Below are 17,673 nucleotides of genomic sequence, written 5' to 3'. Positions count from 1 at the left end.
TTTGAAAACATTGAAGTTCTAACACATTGTAATGAATTTTGAGTCTAAAGGTTCGGCATCCAAATTAAAAACTTGGATACAAAACCTTGAGAATCAAAATTTAGTTACGAGTTTTCTTAGCTATATAGACATATCAGACATATACAAAATAAAATATTTTTGCTGTATACTTTGCATTTCAATCAACCACAAATACCACCACTGCATTAAAAAACTTTGAACATAAACAATAACCTTCTAATTCTTGTTAGATTCAATTCACTAAATAAAACATTAAAAAAGAAAAATCCTTATACAAAGCCAATACTACAAACATTAATTACTGAAGTCAAGATTGGTACATGATTTCAGCTAACAAAAACTAATTTTATTTATTTGTAACCAGTACATAAAAAAATGTGTTGATAATCAAACTTTGTATTGGAATGCACCTTTGGCACTGAAATTTTGGCTTTTTACCGCATTGCTCTCTTCTGTAAATACTTTCAAAACTAATAGATTTCCAAGAGTTAAAAAAGAGAGAGGGGTCTAACTGCATGATTTCTGTGATAAGAAAAGCTTTATTTTACCTTAACATTGATATGAAAAGTAAACAGAAAATTAGGATAGGATAAAATTAATATTATATGTGGAAAAAAAAATTATCCATGCATTAGAATGTACGAGTCCAACACACTTTTACTCTTTTCACATGTAAGATTAACTTGTATAGTGGAAACATCATAAGAAAAAACAGCTGAAATAAATAACTCATTGTAACTAATAAGCAAATTATGTTGTGAAATGGAAGGTTATAAGCAGAAAATGGTACTGATCATTTGAGATCTTACTGAAAATATATTTGGTTGCTTCTCTCCAAGTTTATGCATTAATTTAGAGTCATCTGATGTTAAATAGGTAAGCATTAAGTTTCGTGGTGGAGGGAGTTGCTGGAGAAGTTAGTAAGTTATTACTTTAGCAGGATAGCTTGCACTTCAAATGGGTTAAATTAAAGGTCTCAAAAAAATGTTTGATACACTGGGTTCTTTGTTATAGTGAGTAAAACTGGTCAAAAACAACAACAATAAAAAAAACTTTCGAGAAAGTGAGCAAATAGAAGAATGTTGTCATGTCACTGTTAGTTTCTGCCAGAAATATGGGAACTTGTGCCTCATCTTGTTCCCCAAGAATCATATTTCATCAGACAATGGTTATTACACCACAAACAAAATACAATGAAGAAACTGATCTGTTTCGGTTGAAACCGTTACACTGTGAAGAGAATATTTATATTTTCAAAAATCATTTAACTGTTTATCTTATAGATCAGTATTTTACTTTGATTAAAGTGTTTTTAAATGACTTGACAGTCAAGAAAATATAATTTTGCTAACATACATACTGTTTGATTAATCCAACAGATTTTCAATTATAAAGTTATCAACCCATGACAGAAATAGGTTAAACATCAATTGTAGAAGTAAAACAAACTGTGTACACATTATAAAGGTAGTGTTTTGAAGTTAGTAATTCTGAAACAGATGCATGAATGAAACATTAACATGAAAAAAAAATTTAGTTATTAAGTGCTCAATCATTTGCCATGTTTTCTCATTTAAAGTTAAAAATTAAAAAAACACATTTTTCTGTCTTCTGACTTTCATTTTTATTGTATTTATAGGAATTTTGTAACTGCAGTTTCTAACAAGATCTGTGAGAAAGATAAAACCCTTAATTATGCTTTGTGAAACTGAATCAATATCTTTCATTTACTATCATGACTCTCACGAAAATGTGTGCACAACTATCCAGCATTGGTACAAAACTTGGGAAAAATATTACTTCTTTTAACTACCTGCAGTTCAAGTTAACACTATAGTTTATCTTAAATAAGACTGCAACATTGAAAGATTGAGATACCTTTCTCAATTTATTAACATCAAAACATATTTTATTTCCATTATCTCTTGTAAATTGGATCAGTTTATATTTTTGCTTTTGTTATTCATGTTTTTTGTTGACCTTTGACTGTTAATGGTGCTTGAACAGAATGAAAAATATACATTCAGATAAATACATTTTTAAAACTTATTACTATATTTAAATGACGTTTTTTTGTTTATCAGTTATTAATGTTAGATAATCATTATATACTGTTTTGATCTGTTTAACTGTTGAATAATTTATTTTTTGACCATTTTACTCTCGTTATGAGACTTTCTGTTTTACTTATTTTACAAAGGTAGTTTATTGCAGTTAGAATGCCTGGTGTATAATTTACATGGCTAAAACAGTATAACAATTTTACCTATCTCATATGATCGATTTTATTGTAACTAAAAGATTGTTTTCATTTTACCATTCTACTTATGTTAAAGCATCATATTATATGTTTAAATATGCAATTCAGTGATAACCATGGCCACTATAAAGTAGCAATGAAAGTCCATATACCAGAACATCATTTTTACATTATTTGGTATTTTATAGATAGTATCATGACAGCAAAAAGTGATCACATTTGGGAAGGGTATGTAACACCTCTTTTCATGCAAAATATTTATACACCCAGATCACAAGGATATGCTCATAGTGGAGATTTAGATTTTCCAAGACAAAAATATTCTATGTACCTAATGACATTGGAAAACAAAGGTATATGTATCAACATGAGGCACCAAGACCATCCAGAAACAGCCCTGCAAATTCATATTTTAGCAGTAGTTAGCAAAGTTACAGTGTGATTCCACAAACAAAGATCAGTGGAGAAAGCCATCTTGTGTGTTCCAGGCAACTAATATATATAATTAAGAAGAATCATTGTTTCGTAAAGTGAAAGAAGTAACTTATACCCAAGTTTCTTCTGTGAAATATCTGTTGAATTATTACATACCTCAAGCAGCTAGAATGAAACAGGTGTTTATGCATTTCAATAAAAAAAACATCCACATCAAATCACCAGATAAAGAATCTATGGCTTTTTGCATTATTGGACTATTAAAATGGGTGTTTGGAAATAGTCATCCTTAGACATAAGATGGATTATTGAAAGCCTATAGAGAGGAGGTGTGCCTTGAACATAATATCCTCATGACAGTCTTTTGTGATTGAAAGTATACTGCAGGGCTATTTCAAGATGTATGGTTATCAGATAGAACACGGCCATATATAATTACATGGCTGCAATGATGGGATTAAGTTCCAAACTCATTTTAATATAGCATACTCAACTTTTGTGTTTATTTTAAATATTCTTTTTAGAATGAAAAATGTATATTCTTTTATAATTTACTACATTATAATTTATCATTCTCACCTTTAAGGTTGTATATTTTATCTCTCTGGTAATGTCTATCTCATTAACATTACAGAAGAAAGTAAATGATTCACCTTGTTGAGTAATTACTACTTAAGTTACAAGACTGTTCCTGAGATTTTGGGAGCTGTAGTTGCTAGCCTGTTGTTCGACTCTGTAATACCTTTTTTCCTGTAGCTAAGGCACGCTGTCTCTGTGATCTAAAATATTGAAACATATTCTTATGTGTATGACTCAGATTTCATTCATATATTACAACAATGTTGTCAGAGATCAAATAAAATGAAAATTTAAAGACTCGTTAGATATCCTAGATTACTTTCTTTTGTTGCGAAATTTGATAAGTACACTAGTTGGTCTACATTATTTAAAAGAAGTGCAAGTCATCTAGTTTAACCTTAACTCCAGTTGTACTTGCATTTATCAATTTATCATCATTAGTTTTATTTTTGACCTCTAGTGCCCCAGCACTAAGTCTAAAAGCTTACAATACTTAAAAACCTTGGTTTAATACCTATAGTAGCCACTGTGTGGCTTGTGCTTAACAAATGAATCATCCTTTTTAATGTATTGTGAAGCACATATTTTATAAAAATGTGCAGTTTACTGAATGCAACAGCTTTGTCATATCAGGTAATTACAAAATTATGTTGATCACTTTGACATTTTTGACCAAAAATGTTATTTTTGATAAGCAATTTTTAATTTCCTGTCAATATTTTCAAAGTCCATTAAAACTGTTCTTTATTTGAATCAACTCTAAACCTGTTGCCACATGGCTGTATGTGACCTTATAAATAAATTACCAGTAAAAGAAAATAAAGGTGAGAATCAAAAACTAAACCACAATTAACTGAAAAATTTGTTTCAAAACTCCTGAAAATAAAGAAAATATTTAAGAAATTAAAGGCATAAAAAAATTCTGTGTAGAGAAATACAGGGTAGTCTAAAATTTAAGTTAAATAACTAATGACATACAACCATGCAGTTTTCAACATCTTGTAACTTAGCTTTTTTTGCCATGTTTTTATCATTCCAGTGAGTAATGTTACCCCGTAAAATGGCAACTGTACAAGAAAAGGCTAACTACAATGTTTGGTTTCCCAAGATCACGTCAGTGACTGCACATGTGTTGCAGCATAATTATAGACATCAGTAAAAGAAAGAAGTACTATAGAAACCAAGTATCTGGGAGTGGATGCATAGCTCTTGGAGACAGGCAATGTGTTACACCAATCATGAGCAGGAAGGCCTTCTGTCAGTGATGAGCATATCACACAAAGAATGTGAATCACTTCAATGTGCTTTACAAGAAATTAACATGCAAAGAACATGCTTGTTCTATGTCATTCACAGATAATTTCATCTGCCTGCCGACAACTTCATTTGGTACAGGCACTGCATCTAGATGACATATCAAAATGCAACACATTTACAGTGAACTTCCTTCACCACACAGAAGAATTAATTTCTAGCATGTATACTGTTTAGTGATGATGCTACATTTCATACTTCTGGTAATGTGAATCATTGTAATGTCTGTGTTTGGGGCTGGGAAAACCCCCATGAGATTATTGGAATTGTAAATGATAGCCTATAAATGAAGGTGTGATACAATTCCATGTGCAACAGGATTATTGGTACATGTTCTTTTGCTAAGAGCACTGTTACTGGGAGGATATACCTTAATATTGGAACAATTTGTGGTCACTAAACTGGAGGAAATACAACCATGAATAGTCTTTCAACAGGACAGTAGTCTACCTCACTGGAGTTTGTTGATTAGGCATTTGCAGGTTGAGTCATTTCCAAGGCAATGAATCAGTTGGGGTGAGCCAATTTCATAGCCTCTGAGTTCTCCAGTAATCACTCCACTAGATTTCTTTCTTGGGAGAATGAAAAGAATATTTTGTGTCACATGTCTACAGCGAACATCACAGAACTACAGATCAGGATAAGAGATGCTATCATCACTATAAATGTCGATGAATTACTGTGAACATGAATTGAATATCATTTGAATGTGCTGAGAGCCACTTACGGTGCACATGTAGATGTCTACTGACATATCAGCAAAAACTGTTTGCAATGGGCTACAAGATGTTGAAAACTGCATAACTGTATTTCTTTAGTTATTTAATTATTATTTAATTTCAAAATAGGAATCATAATTTAGACCTCTGTGTATCTAACTGGTTATATGTTAGTTAACAATACAAGAAACAATAATATAACATCAAAACTTTGTGATTTATAAAGAAAAATTCATTCAAAGAAACAAAACTCACCATTCTTCCACCCAACAAGTCCGAGACACTGAAAGATAAGCAATGGAGAAAAATAAAAGAAGAAAGAATAATTAGTTAGAAAAATGAATTCATTAAATCCAAAAATTAAATATGTTTATGGTGCCATGATGCTTATAATGACTGTGAATTTGTACACAAAATTTAAATAATTGTACTTAAATTGTAAAGCTAGTTTGGATATTTAGTGAACTAGAAGTTGTTTTACTTAAAGATACAAAACAAAATATATTATTCTTATAATTTTAGGATTTCACCTCAAAATTAGACTTTTTAACATACCATTCTCTGCAACTAGAATATGCAAAGTTTATTATAATGAGTTATGATAAACTTTGCATATTCAAGTATTTTCAAAAATTTTGTGCAAAGAACGACCTAAAAATTGTATGGATTTTCTCATTTTCCATATAAAATACATGGGAGATCTCAGAAGCAATCAGAGGTCTTAATGACAATATTGACAATATTTTGTTTTAAATTTCTGTGTGTGACTTATTTTATTGGGACTCTTGTAACCAACACAATCATGAGACCTCAGTGGAACAAATAGTTTAGAAACGTGTTTAAAAATTTAATAGCAAACAACAGTTTTGCTGCAGAGCATAACAATAAACTACAAATCATTGATTTTTTAAAGAAATTCTGTAACACACTGCATTCAACAGGTTAACAAAACAATGGTTAAAATGTTCAAAAATCTAATGAGGAAAAAAATAATAATAAGCTTTTTAATAACCTTCATGATATACAAGGTAGGATAGATATTAATAAATACCTTTTTTATTATATTTAATTCATCTAAATAAATTAACAGACTTCATTAACATAGCTTTTAAAGGCTAAAGGTAGGGTAATATCCTCACTTATTTTTTGATTGTTTTATAAACTGTTGGATTTTCTTTGCAGCTTGATGCTGTCTTCTCTGCGAGTAAGTACGTCTAAAAGTTTAGAAGTAAAATAAAAAGTACGTCTTGATTAACTGGAAGATCAATGTGATATTTCTGAGAAATTAATACTTTCATCATAAAAGATTAAGAACATTAGAAAATTTTTTTTCATGCTGCTAAGATATTAGTATCAAAACATTCATTATAGATCACTTCAATTACCAGATAATTTACTTTGCAATTTGTTAAAAGTTTTAAAGTTTGTATTTTTATATGCTTCAAAAATAATTTTCAAAACAAGCTACAACAAGTACTACACTTCAAAAGTAAGTTACTCTTAATGCAAACTAAAATTCTATAATATATTGAAATGAGTTACAATCACCCTCAGTACAAGTTTAAAATTCTACAAGCTGCTGAAGAGTTAGAGTACATCTTCATACAAACTAAAATTCTTCAAGCTACAGTTGCCATTACTACAAGCTACAGATATGTGTTACAGTTGCCCTTACTACAAGCTACAGGAATGTGCCACAGTTTTTACAAGTATGTCTGATGTTACAATTAAATTCAAATTAAAAACTTGAAAAACAAAACATAATAATCTAAGAAAACAGGAAATAAGTGTCAAAGTTAAAAAACTACAGTTTTTCAACAATAATGGAAGCAATACTGAAACCCCTACTTTTATTAAGTTTTTTTGTTCTAAATTAAAAATACACAGTTAAATATTTTAAAATATCCATCTCACTGATAAATTAGAAATTTATCAGTTATGTGCTTGATAAAGGCATAAACCATATCTCATTAAAGCATGCCAAAGAATATGTGTATGTATGTTTGTGTTATTGGGTTCAGCTAAGTTTAGGAAAACCAGAGTAAAATGCATTTAGTTTTTGGGCTGCAGTTTGATATTCATGAACACCATACACATAATAATGAATATAAATTTTCATCATATAGCATATAAACTGACCAAAAGTATTTAACACAAACTGATTGACAATACAGTTAATTGCACATAGATTTATTTGTGCAATTTAATATTATCCTGTAATAGTAAGTGACTTCAAACATACTTAAAAAGTGAAGATGGAACCCTTCCACGCTTTGAATTAAAACACTTATTGTATCCTTCTTCTGAGTGGAAACTAGAATTCAGTGTTCCATGATGTCTAAAGGTGGTTGGACCTGAACCTGCTGAGATTTGGTTTTCCTGGTTTTTCTTGAATTGTTTGTATTTATAGTAATTACGATAATTGGTTTGTATAATTTTGGCTGCTCTTGTCACTCGTTTGTAGTAAAGATACTGCAAAACAAACAAATTAATTTAAAAAATTACAATTTAATATTAAAAATTTAAAAATCAATATTGAAAAAAATGGTTTTAAACCTTGAGAATATTCTATTGTTTGTAATAGATTATATAAAACTATAATAATTTTAACGAAAATATCAGTGAGTAGTATTTATGATGTTGAGCTTAATTTGAATCTGTCATATTTTGATGTCTCATTCAAAGTTAAATATTAATAAAACTGCTCTTTAAATGGCTAATTCCCTTGTTAAATGCACCATATCTACTACTGTATATTTTTATAATACGAGTTTTAAAAATATATTGAACAAAAGAAGTATTTGTGTGTCAGAAAATATGGAGATAAGAGAAAATGTTTCTGGTCTATAAACCTACAGAGTTTTTTTTAATGAGGTGTACATTTAAACTGAAAACAATAGATGAGATCCAAAGTATACCTTTAACAAATATACTAACTGATTAACATAAGTGTGTTGAAATGTCTTTCCTGAAATAACATTACTACAGCATAATCAAAGTAAACTAATTACACTGTGTAACAAATTTTTACTTTATCTTGGTCCTGGGCAGAAAGTGTTATTTCCCAATTGCTTATGCCTAAAGTAAATGGAAAAGACCTATTTTTCTCTTCAAACTTTGCTTTTGTGACCTGGGAGCATATAACGAAAACATGATGAGAGACTATATCGTGAAAGTGATTTACATTACAGTCGCAAATCTCGAAAAACTACTCACTTCTAAACATTTTTGTATAACTTTAGTATAAATACATGTAAATCTTGATTCATATGTTATTTTATTCAGACCTTATGTAAATGAAAATGTGCAAATTTGCCCATTTTTACATAGAAAATAGGTTAACTTCTAAATTGCATTATCCAGGTCACAAAAGCAAAGATTAAAGGGAATAGTGGCCATTTTCTGTACTTTTCCAACATAAGCAATTAAGAAATAACACGTACTACACAGGAACAAAATTTGTGTTGTATAGTGTAATTGAAAGAAAAAAGGGACAGTATTAGTAAAATATCTCATCCAACAGAATGTTCTCACCTGTTTATATCTATGGACAGTATTAGTAAAATATCTCATCCAACAGAATGTTCTCACCTGTTTATATCTATGGACAGTATTAGTAATATATCTCATCCAACAGAATGTTCTCACCTGTTTATATCTATGGTAATAATTCTGAATCAATGTTGCTGCTATCTTTTCTTTTTCATCTTTTTTACCTTGATGACCTTTATAAGAATGATAAGCTTTTTGAATGACTTTAGCTGCCCCATAAAGCTCTCTCTTTTCTTTGTCTACACATAAAACATGAAGATTTAACAATTATAGCATGAAAATAAAATATGCTGACCAAGATTAAAAAGAAAAAAAATATGCACATAAAACATCACTTGTAACATAAAAACACCAGATCAACAAATATCATTTATTAAACACTAAGTACTATATATGCCAAAAAAAAAAACTGTATTTTAAGGGTGACAAACTGAAATGTGGAGAAAGATTTAACAGAAACAAAAACAAGAAAGAAACACATACATGATAGTGTTAAGCTGGAGAAATCATTATCCGTAATTTTGCCAGAAGCTTCAAAAAATTCACAAAATTCTGCAGTGATGGGTGATGAAGAGCAGGATTCAAAGGTGAAACTAGCTAGACTTTGAAGATTTGAAGAGTTAGGGTTAACAGAAGAATGAGAAGTGTCATCATCCCAGCATCTTGAAAATCAAAAGATACACATACGAATTAGAAAAACATTTTCTTATTTCGAACATATTCGTTATGCCAATTCTTGGAAAAACATAATCAAATAACACAAAGAACCTAATCAAATTTTTAAAGTATGTACAAACATCCATACAAAACATGTACTGTTCTTTATTTTCTTACACTGTTTGGCTAGAGCTATGGTGCAGGATCTTGACTTATGTTTGCTGAAGATCTAGAATGTTTATTTTGTCACTGATTTCAAAATAATTTTGTTAAATGCAAAGCACAAGATTTCATGTTGCTGAGAACTAGTATGTGTAACAAAATGGCAATTGCAGTGGGCATAAATTTTGACTGTTACGTAGTTATTTAAGAAAAAGTATGAGAAGGAGGCATAGGTGTTATTATTACCTACTGGGGAAACTGGGAAATTATTGAGGCTTCCACACATGGAAGGGCCCTCAGTGCTCCACCTTTTAACTTACTTTTGACTTTTTATCATTATTATGGGCCCCATTTAATGAATTCTGCTAAGGGCTTCAAAATAACTCAGACTACCCCTGGAAGGAAGCAACCAAAAATATCTTTGTAGCCTGCCATTAAGTACTAAAAGCACTGTAGACACATTTAATTGCTCTTTTTGCGAGATTAATAAACTCAGGTGTTAAGATTTTAAAATAATGCATTTGTTTCCTTAATCACAAGATTAAAACTTCTGCCTGTGCTTCGTACATAACAAATCATACACCTAGAGCCTAACACAGTCTTAATTGCTCACATTTGATAACTGATCAACGTGGTAAAAGTAGGTTAACTTCTCTCTCTTGCAATTCTTGTTTTGTTAGATAAGCAAAAAATAAAAATAATTAAAGCCAATGGGATATTACAGTAACATACATACAAAATAGGGGAGTCTAAGAACTCAAGTATGCTTTAGGGCAATCTTAATACTTTTAGTCAATGTTGCCTAGGAAATATAAATCAAACAAACTTGTAATTATATTTACTCTAAAATGATACAAGTAATAAGACAGATACATCCCAATAAGAAAAATTAATTCGTAAGAGAAACTAAAAAAAACCTTGCTAGTTTAACTGAACAATATACTGATATACTATTAGAGTAAATGTCATGTTACCCCTATCTGAAGTACTGAATCAGATATTAAGGTATTAAATCAATGATTACTAGATTTTATATTATTAGTTGATCCTAAGTTTAATTAAATAGCAAAATATTCTACTTCAATTTTTGAGAACCATTCATCATTGTTAACACTTTGGGTACCACATAACCCACAGGTGGGTCGTGATAGTCTTCTAGAAAGACCCACACGTCCCACTGATGAGTTGTGCTCTATTTTCTTTTAAAGGGCCACTTACTGCCTGGGACACAACTACTACATGTTAGCTCATCCTTATAAAAAGTAATTGTAATATGACTAGTGGAACCCTGGAGAGTATTGGCAAAATAGGCTTAGAAGCAAACGTGTTAAACATATTACTGACTCATTATTAATCAAGTCTACAACACATTAATTATACTGTAGCCACGAAATATTCAATTGATAGTTTTTAACATTTATGCCTGTCAAGTATGCACAGTTACCTAAGGAAAACGTGAAGTACATATCTTAAATAAATCCTGCTATATAGGCATAATTCTGAAAACTGAGATCTTTAACAGACTAAAATCAAGGTCTGGTACCATGCATCCAGCCACAGGGTTTCTTATAAATTTTCTCCATCTAAATAATACTTTAAAGCACATAACTTTATCAGCTTTAAACTCTTTTATTTTATATCTCCAAATGATCATAATGCAGTTCATTTCACATGAAAGTATCTATGCTTCTGGCAAAAATTCAGTTGAAAGAAACTACTTAAGTAATAAAAAGTTATAAAACTTTCTGACCTATAATTATGATCACTCAATGCAAAACTAAATTCTTCATTCAGAAGAGAATGTGGAGATGTATTCACTGCACATAATCCGAAAAGACGTTTGTCTTGACTGGAGCAATTCTCCTGGAGCTCATCTCTCTCTGTTTGTAACATCATTTCACATCCTATTTCTATCAGATCTTCAAGTCCCCCACTGATTGAGTTACAAGAGGATTTAATGTGGTCTGGCATGGCATTGATGATTTTCTCAGCTAGACTTAAAACTTGATTGTTTTCATCATCCATGTTGAGAACATATCTGTTAATTGTCTGTTGGTGACTAGAAATTGATTTTCCTAAAGCGAAGTAAATTTTGAAATTAATGCAAATTTAAGTTATTTTAATTAGGAATATCTTAATATTTTATTACTGGGGGTTGATTGTACTTTATAAGAATGACGATCCAGATTTTATATTACCCTCGGAACTAGCTTCTCTCATGATTGGTTGTACTCAAATTGATGACTATTATTATACACTAATTCCTTCCACTTCAACTTCCAATGTAATGAACTTCTAAGACTGACAGTGGAGGCCGTATTAGACTACATAAAATCTCAAACAATTTCTACAGACCTTCTAGTAGAATTTTTTCATGTTTAAACACATCAAACACTAATATCTATTGAAGCTGCATCATGAAACTTAATAGATATGTAGTTAGAATGAAATTTTCTATTTTAAGTCCATGTTTCTCATGAAAACAGCTGCTAGGATTGGGGTATAATTGGAAGCTTGTGGCTTGCAAACCTTTGCCTATTCCAACTTCTCATTAGTGTTACCATGAGCCATGAGTAATGCCCAGCTCCATTGTTTAATGTGTGGTTTTAGAGTCTTTTGATGCCCTAAGTGTCTCAGCCACACATGTTTTTCTGTTTTGATGGAAGATGCTAAATGACTTCTTTTTTCAGATTTTGTCCTTTGACTACACATTAACTAACAATCTTGCTACATCAATATTCTTTTTTTGAAAGGACTGTTACTGTTGAATAGTCAAAAAGTTACCATAAGCCGAAAAAAGAACAAAAGGAGAAAAAAAAATGTCAACTGTGATGGCTTGCTGTGTGATGCTATGCTATCATTGTAGTAGATGCAAATCATTCTTATAAAGTTAGATTAACCCTTGTATTGTTCCAGAATAATATATAGTTAGAGAATCATTTAGGTAATATCTTTGAATATAACACAAAGAGGAAAATTTTGCTAGATTATTTTTCTAACTACATTTCTACAAGTAATATTGACTCATTTTTTATATGCAAAAACGGCTCGTTTGGGTTGAGAAAATATTTTACATAGAAGAGCGAACAACGTTTCGACCTTCTTCGGTCATCGTCAGGTTCACAAAGAAAGAAGTAACTGACCGGAAGCTGACCACATGTTTGAAAGGGGTTGTGTAACTGTGTGTCAAAATGTAGAGGGCGGTATTAGATGTTTGAATCTATAATTTTATTTATTTTATTATATTAATATAGGTATAAAGGCGTTCCTTTATATTGGTTTATTTTGGGTTTAAGTTGTTGTATAAGTAAGGCTTCTTTAATTTTGCGTTTGTTTATGTTTGTTTCTTTATTTAGTATTTGAGTGTTTTCTATGGTTATGTTGTGTTTATTTGACTTGCAGTGTTCAAAACGTGTGAAGGTGACTTTTATGTTCTTTGAATCTGGTTTCCATTTTCTACTTGTTTCTCAATATAGAAGTCGTGGCAGTTATCACATTGTATTTTATAAATAATGTTGGTGTGGTGTTTGTCAGTGTAGTTTTTACATAGTATAGACCTCAGTTTTGTGTCGGGTTTTTGAATAAATTTGGTATTAACTGGAATGTCATATTTTGTTACTAATTTTTGCCAAATGTTGGTTATTTGTTTGCTGATGTCAGGAATATATGGTATACAGCAGTATATGGTTTCGTGGTTTTGATTCGTGAGCTGTATTTACTTTAGTTGGTTGATTTTGCTTTCTGTGTAGGTGTGTGCTAATAATGTTTTCTACGGTTTGTGGAGGAAACTTATTGATGTTGATGAAGTATTGTTTTATTTTGTCTAATTCATCGTTAATTTTATCTGGTGAGCATAGTTTTATGGCTGTGTTTATTTGGTTTCTTAGTATGTTGAGTTTTGTTTTGTTTCATGTGCTGAGTCCCAAGGAATGTATAGTCCAGTATGGGTGATTTTTCGGTGGATTTCTGTTTTGAATTGTGTGTCAGTTCTTGTAATTTTGAGGTTAAGAAATGATATTTGATTGCTTTCTTCCTGTTCACATGTAAAGTTAATGTTGGGATGTATAGAGTTAATGTGATTGAAAAAATTAAGTATGTGTTCTGTAGATTTGAATCCCGCAACCGTGTCATCTACATATCTGTACCAGTATAGTGGTGGATGTAATGCTCTGTTAATTGCTTGTGTTTCAACTTGTGTCATAAAAAATATTGGCTAGGACTGGTGATACTGGGTTGCCCATGCTTAGGCCATTTGTTTGTATATAGTTTTGGTTGTTGAACATGAAGTTTGTCTTTATCGTGGTGAATTCTATGAGGGTTGCTAACTGGTTACTGGGAATTTCTATAGTTGGGTTAGGGTCTCGGATATAGAGTTCTAAGGCTATCTTGCAGGCTTCAGTGGTTGGAACTTCTGTAAAGAGGGATATAACATCGAAACTGGCCATTAAGGCTTTATGATTAAGTTGATTTAGATTATACTTGAAATTAAAAGAGTCTTTGATGAATGAGCTGGCTGATGTTGCATATTTGGAGAATGCCCATGCTATGTATTTGCCAAGATTGTAATTAAACGATTCATATGTGGACATTATTGGTCATAATGGACAATCTGGTTTATGAGGTTTGGGGATGCCGTATATTTGTGGTGTGCGTGAGTCGGTTTTACGTAGGTAGGAATAAAGTGTTTGTGAAATTGTGTTGGCTTTTTTTCATTTGTAGTAGTAATTTGTTCAGTTGTGTCTCGTGTGTCTTTGTTGGATTTGTGTTTATTTGTTTAAACTTGTTCGTGTCTGATAGGATGTTATTCATTTTTTGGATGTATTCATTCGTGTTCATTATGACTATAGCGTTACCTTTATCTGCTTTTAGAATTTTTAAGTTTTTGTCTTGTTTTAGGTTTTTAATGGAATTAATGTCTCTTTTTGTAAGGTTGTTTTTTAGTTTTCTGTTTTGTGAAATTATGTTGATGGTTTTGTGAGAAAATTCTTTGAAAAAATCGTTTAAGATGTTGTTTTTAGGTGTTTCTGGAAAATATAAATTTGTAATTTTACCTGGGAAGTTTAGCTGTTGGATGTCAATAAAATTATCTAAGTTGTCTTCTTTCTGTTGGTTGTGTTTGGTTGTTTCCTTGTTTTTCTTCTCTGTAGAAAGTATCACAAGTCTCCTGGCTAGGTCTTCTAAACATGTTTTGATTTCTATGGTGTATACAGCATATACTGCTGTATACCATATATTCCTGACATCAGCAAACAAATAACCAACATTTGGCAAAAATTAGTAACAAAATATGACATTCCAGTTAATACCAAATTTATTCAAAAACCCGACACAAAAACTGAGGTCTATACTATGTAAAAACTACACTGACAAACACCACACCAACATTATTTATAAAATACAATGTGATAACTGCCACGACTTCTATATTGGAGAAACAAGTAGAAAAATGGAAACCAGATTCAAAGAACATAAAAAGTCACCTTCACACGTTTTCGAACACTGCAAGTCAAATAAACACAACATAACCATAGAAAACACTCAAATACTAAATAAAGAAACAAACATAAACAAACGCAAAATTAAAGAAGCCTTACTTATACAACAACTTAAACCCAAAATAAACCAATATAAAGGAACGCCTTTATACCTATATTAATATAATAAAATAAATAAAATTATAGATTCAAACATCTAATACCGCCCTCTACATTTTGACACACAGTTACACAACCCCTTTCAAACATGTTTTTGCATATAAATTTCTCAACAAGTGGGTTTCTCGACATCACTGATTAATATTGACTCTTTCTAAAATAAAATAAATTTGCTGTTACTCAACAAAAGAAACATTATGTTTAATAATAGTGTTTAATTATATACATGAAGAAAATACAATTTCATAACTTTATAAATTATTTAAATATGACATGACCTTTTTAGTCTTGTAATGGTGATGATTCATATAAAATGCTGTACTGTTACACTTGCATGTTTCGGAGGGTAGTGTAATTACAGAAATACATCCAAAAGCTTTTTTGTTTTTTGATAAACTTTTACATGAAAACAATAATCTTATTTTTTTGGATAGCTATATGCAATCTGTCCACCACAGCAAATCAAATCTTAGGTTTATTGTTGTAAGTCTATTAACCCCATTTTAACTCCAAAGTCTCTAATGAGTAATTATTGTTCCACATAGAATTGTTTTCACAAACCTTTGTTTAATGTTTTATATTTACATTATAACTGTCATAAGAAATTTAATTTAAAACTTACGTTTTTAAGAGTATAAAGTATAAAATTTAGAATTTTGATAAAAAATTCAAAAACACTGAACAAGATTTAAATTAGTACCTTTATTGTTCAAAACTACATTCAGAAATTTCATACTGCTGAACAAGGATTTTTGAAAAGTAACTGAGTGTTTAGTTATTATAATATTCTCATATTTTTTCATATAGTCTCAATATAAATAATGATCTAGGAAATTTAGTGCAGACCCATTACAAAAAAAAAAAACTCAATTACTGTACAAAGTTGAAACTTCTCCATGATTACTGTGAAGTGGAATGATCACTTGATTATATTCAGTTGTAAAAGCTATTTTATCTGTTAATGTCATTAAGGTTGCAGTTGTATATTAATTTTTCTGAGTGTTCACACATGTCAAGTTACACATCTCACAAGATGTATACTTAATAATCAAACGATCTCAGGCCACAGTCTAATCCTGTATAAACGACATTGCACAACAATTGTACATTCACTATATCTGAAATGTGATAAGCTTACTTACCTTTAGCCACTTTAAGACCTTGGTTGTTGCAATATTTATCTGAAATACCAATAGGATCAAGGTAAGGACTCAAATTTTGGCCACTCTCTCTCCTAATAATAATCAAGAAGAGATAAACACCAAGAAAATCAATATAAAAACAACAAATATCATAGTCTTATCATAATGACATTCAGTAATAAAGATAAAAAAGTAATGAAATATTAAATTGAAAAGTGTTTTTTAAGAGTACTCTGAAAAATAAACAACTTATATATATATATATACACACACAAGAACATGCAACACTGAAACTCAGCACTAAACAACAGAATCAGTGAAATTATGCACTCTTTTACATTCAGGCTGTATGTTATATTTAACCTACCTATATCAATCATTCCAGGTGAAATACAGCCTCGCTCTCCAGTCTTGGAGGTGACTACATCAGGACAGCTAGGTAATGGCAAAGATAAACTCTAATCAATTTCATATAAAAATAAAGTCCTGCAAACTTCCTTCTTCTTTATTGCAGATTTAGATAAACTATCAGATATAGTAGTTTGTGGGTAGACATTTTCATTACTAGAAGATTGCTTATTAAACATGCTGGGAGTGTTTGATTACTCAGCTATCCTGAAAGTTTTCGTACTGGATATAGGGTTCAGTATTGGTAATGACAAATTTGAACAACTGGTTTTTTTGAGATTCATACTACTTGATAGTTCACTAAGAGTTGGACAGGCAGAGAAATGAAAGTTTGAAGATTCCAATCTGCTTTCTATAAGAGACAGATTTTTACAACTGCATATATGAACAGTAAAAGATTTTAAGCTGTTTGCAAACAAGCTATCAATAAACTTACTCATTCATAATTTAATATAGGGAATGAATAAAAAAAAAAGAAAATATTAAACAAAGGTGGAAGTTACCATGGAAGAGATATTTACCTCGATTTCCTATCTTGAGAATGATGAATTTCTTCTAAATGTTTAATTTGTTTTGTTAGCTCTTGATGGCCTCTCTGATGAGCAGCAGTCAATGGACCATTTTGAATTTTGATTGCCAATGCATTCCACTGGTACAAAAATAATGCAGCTTCTTTGCAACCTTTAGCACAGGCCCATAACTATGAAATTACATCAAACCCATTTCTGTTAATAACATGAAAAGGTAAATTTAATTAAAAAAATTATTAG

General features: G+C 30.5%; 1 protein-coding gene across 8 annotated transcripts in view; it reads right to left on the bottom strand.

Annotated features, from left to right (window-relative positions):
• Positions 1-868: 868 nt before the first annotated feature.
• Positions 869-17,673, bottom strand: part of LOC143229715 (calmodulin-binding transcription activator 2-like) — a 119,932-nt gene continuing 103,127 nt past the window's right edge. For 6 of the 8 annotated variants that reach the window (XM_076462441.1, XM_076462442.1, XM_076462444.1 and 3 more), the window contains 10 exons: positions 17,425-17,603; positions 16,863-16,930; positions 16,496-16,534; positions 11,450-11,774; positions 9,364-9,542; positions 8,977-9,119; positions 7,571-7,800; positions 6,468-6,542; positions 5,584-5,611; positions 2,203-3,495 (listed from right to left, as the gene is read on the bottom strand). In XM_076462441.1, the coding sequence (XP_076318556.1) occupies positions 3,394-3,495; positions 5,584-5,611; positions 6,468-6,542; positions 7,571-7,800; positions 8,977-9,119; positions 9,364-9,542; positions 11,450-11,774; positions 16,496-16,534; positions 16,863-16,930; positions 17,425-17,603 (1,368 nt within the window). In that variant the 3' untranslated portion in view covers positions 2,203-3,393. Of the gene's footprint in view, positions 1,252-2,202; positions 3,496-5,583; positions 5,612-6,467; positions 6,543-7,570; positions 7,801-8,976; positions 9,120-9,363; positions 9,543-11,449; positions 11,775-16,495; positions 16,535-16,862; positions 16,931-17,424; positions 17,604-17,673 lie in introns of those variants that run through there. The other 2 variants (XM_076462438.1, XM_076462445.1) reach the window with 2 other exon arrangements.

The sequence above is a fragment of the Tachypleus tridentatus genome, chromosome 10 (genome assembly GCF_004210375.1).
Source record: "Tachypleus tridentatus isolate NWPU-2018 chromosome 10, ASM421037v1, whole genome shotgun sequence".
NCBI classification, from domain to species: Eukaryota; Metazoa; Arthropoda; class Merostomata; order Xiphosura; family Limulidae; genus Tachypleus; species Tachypleus tridentatus.
This window is presented reverse-complemented; position numbering and strand designations above follow the sequence as displayed.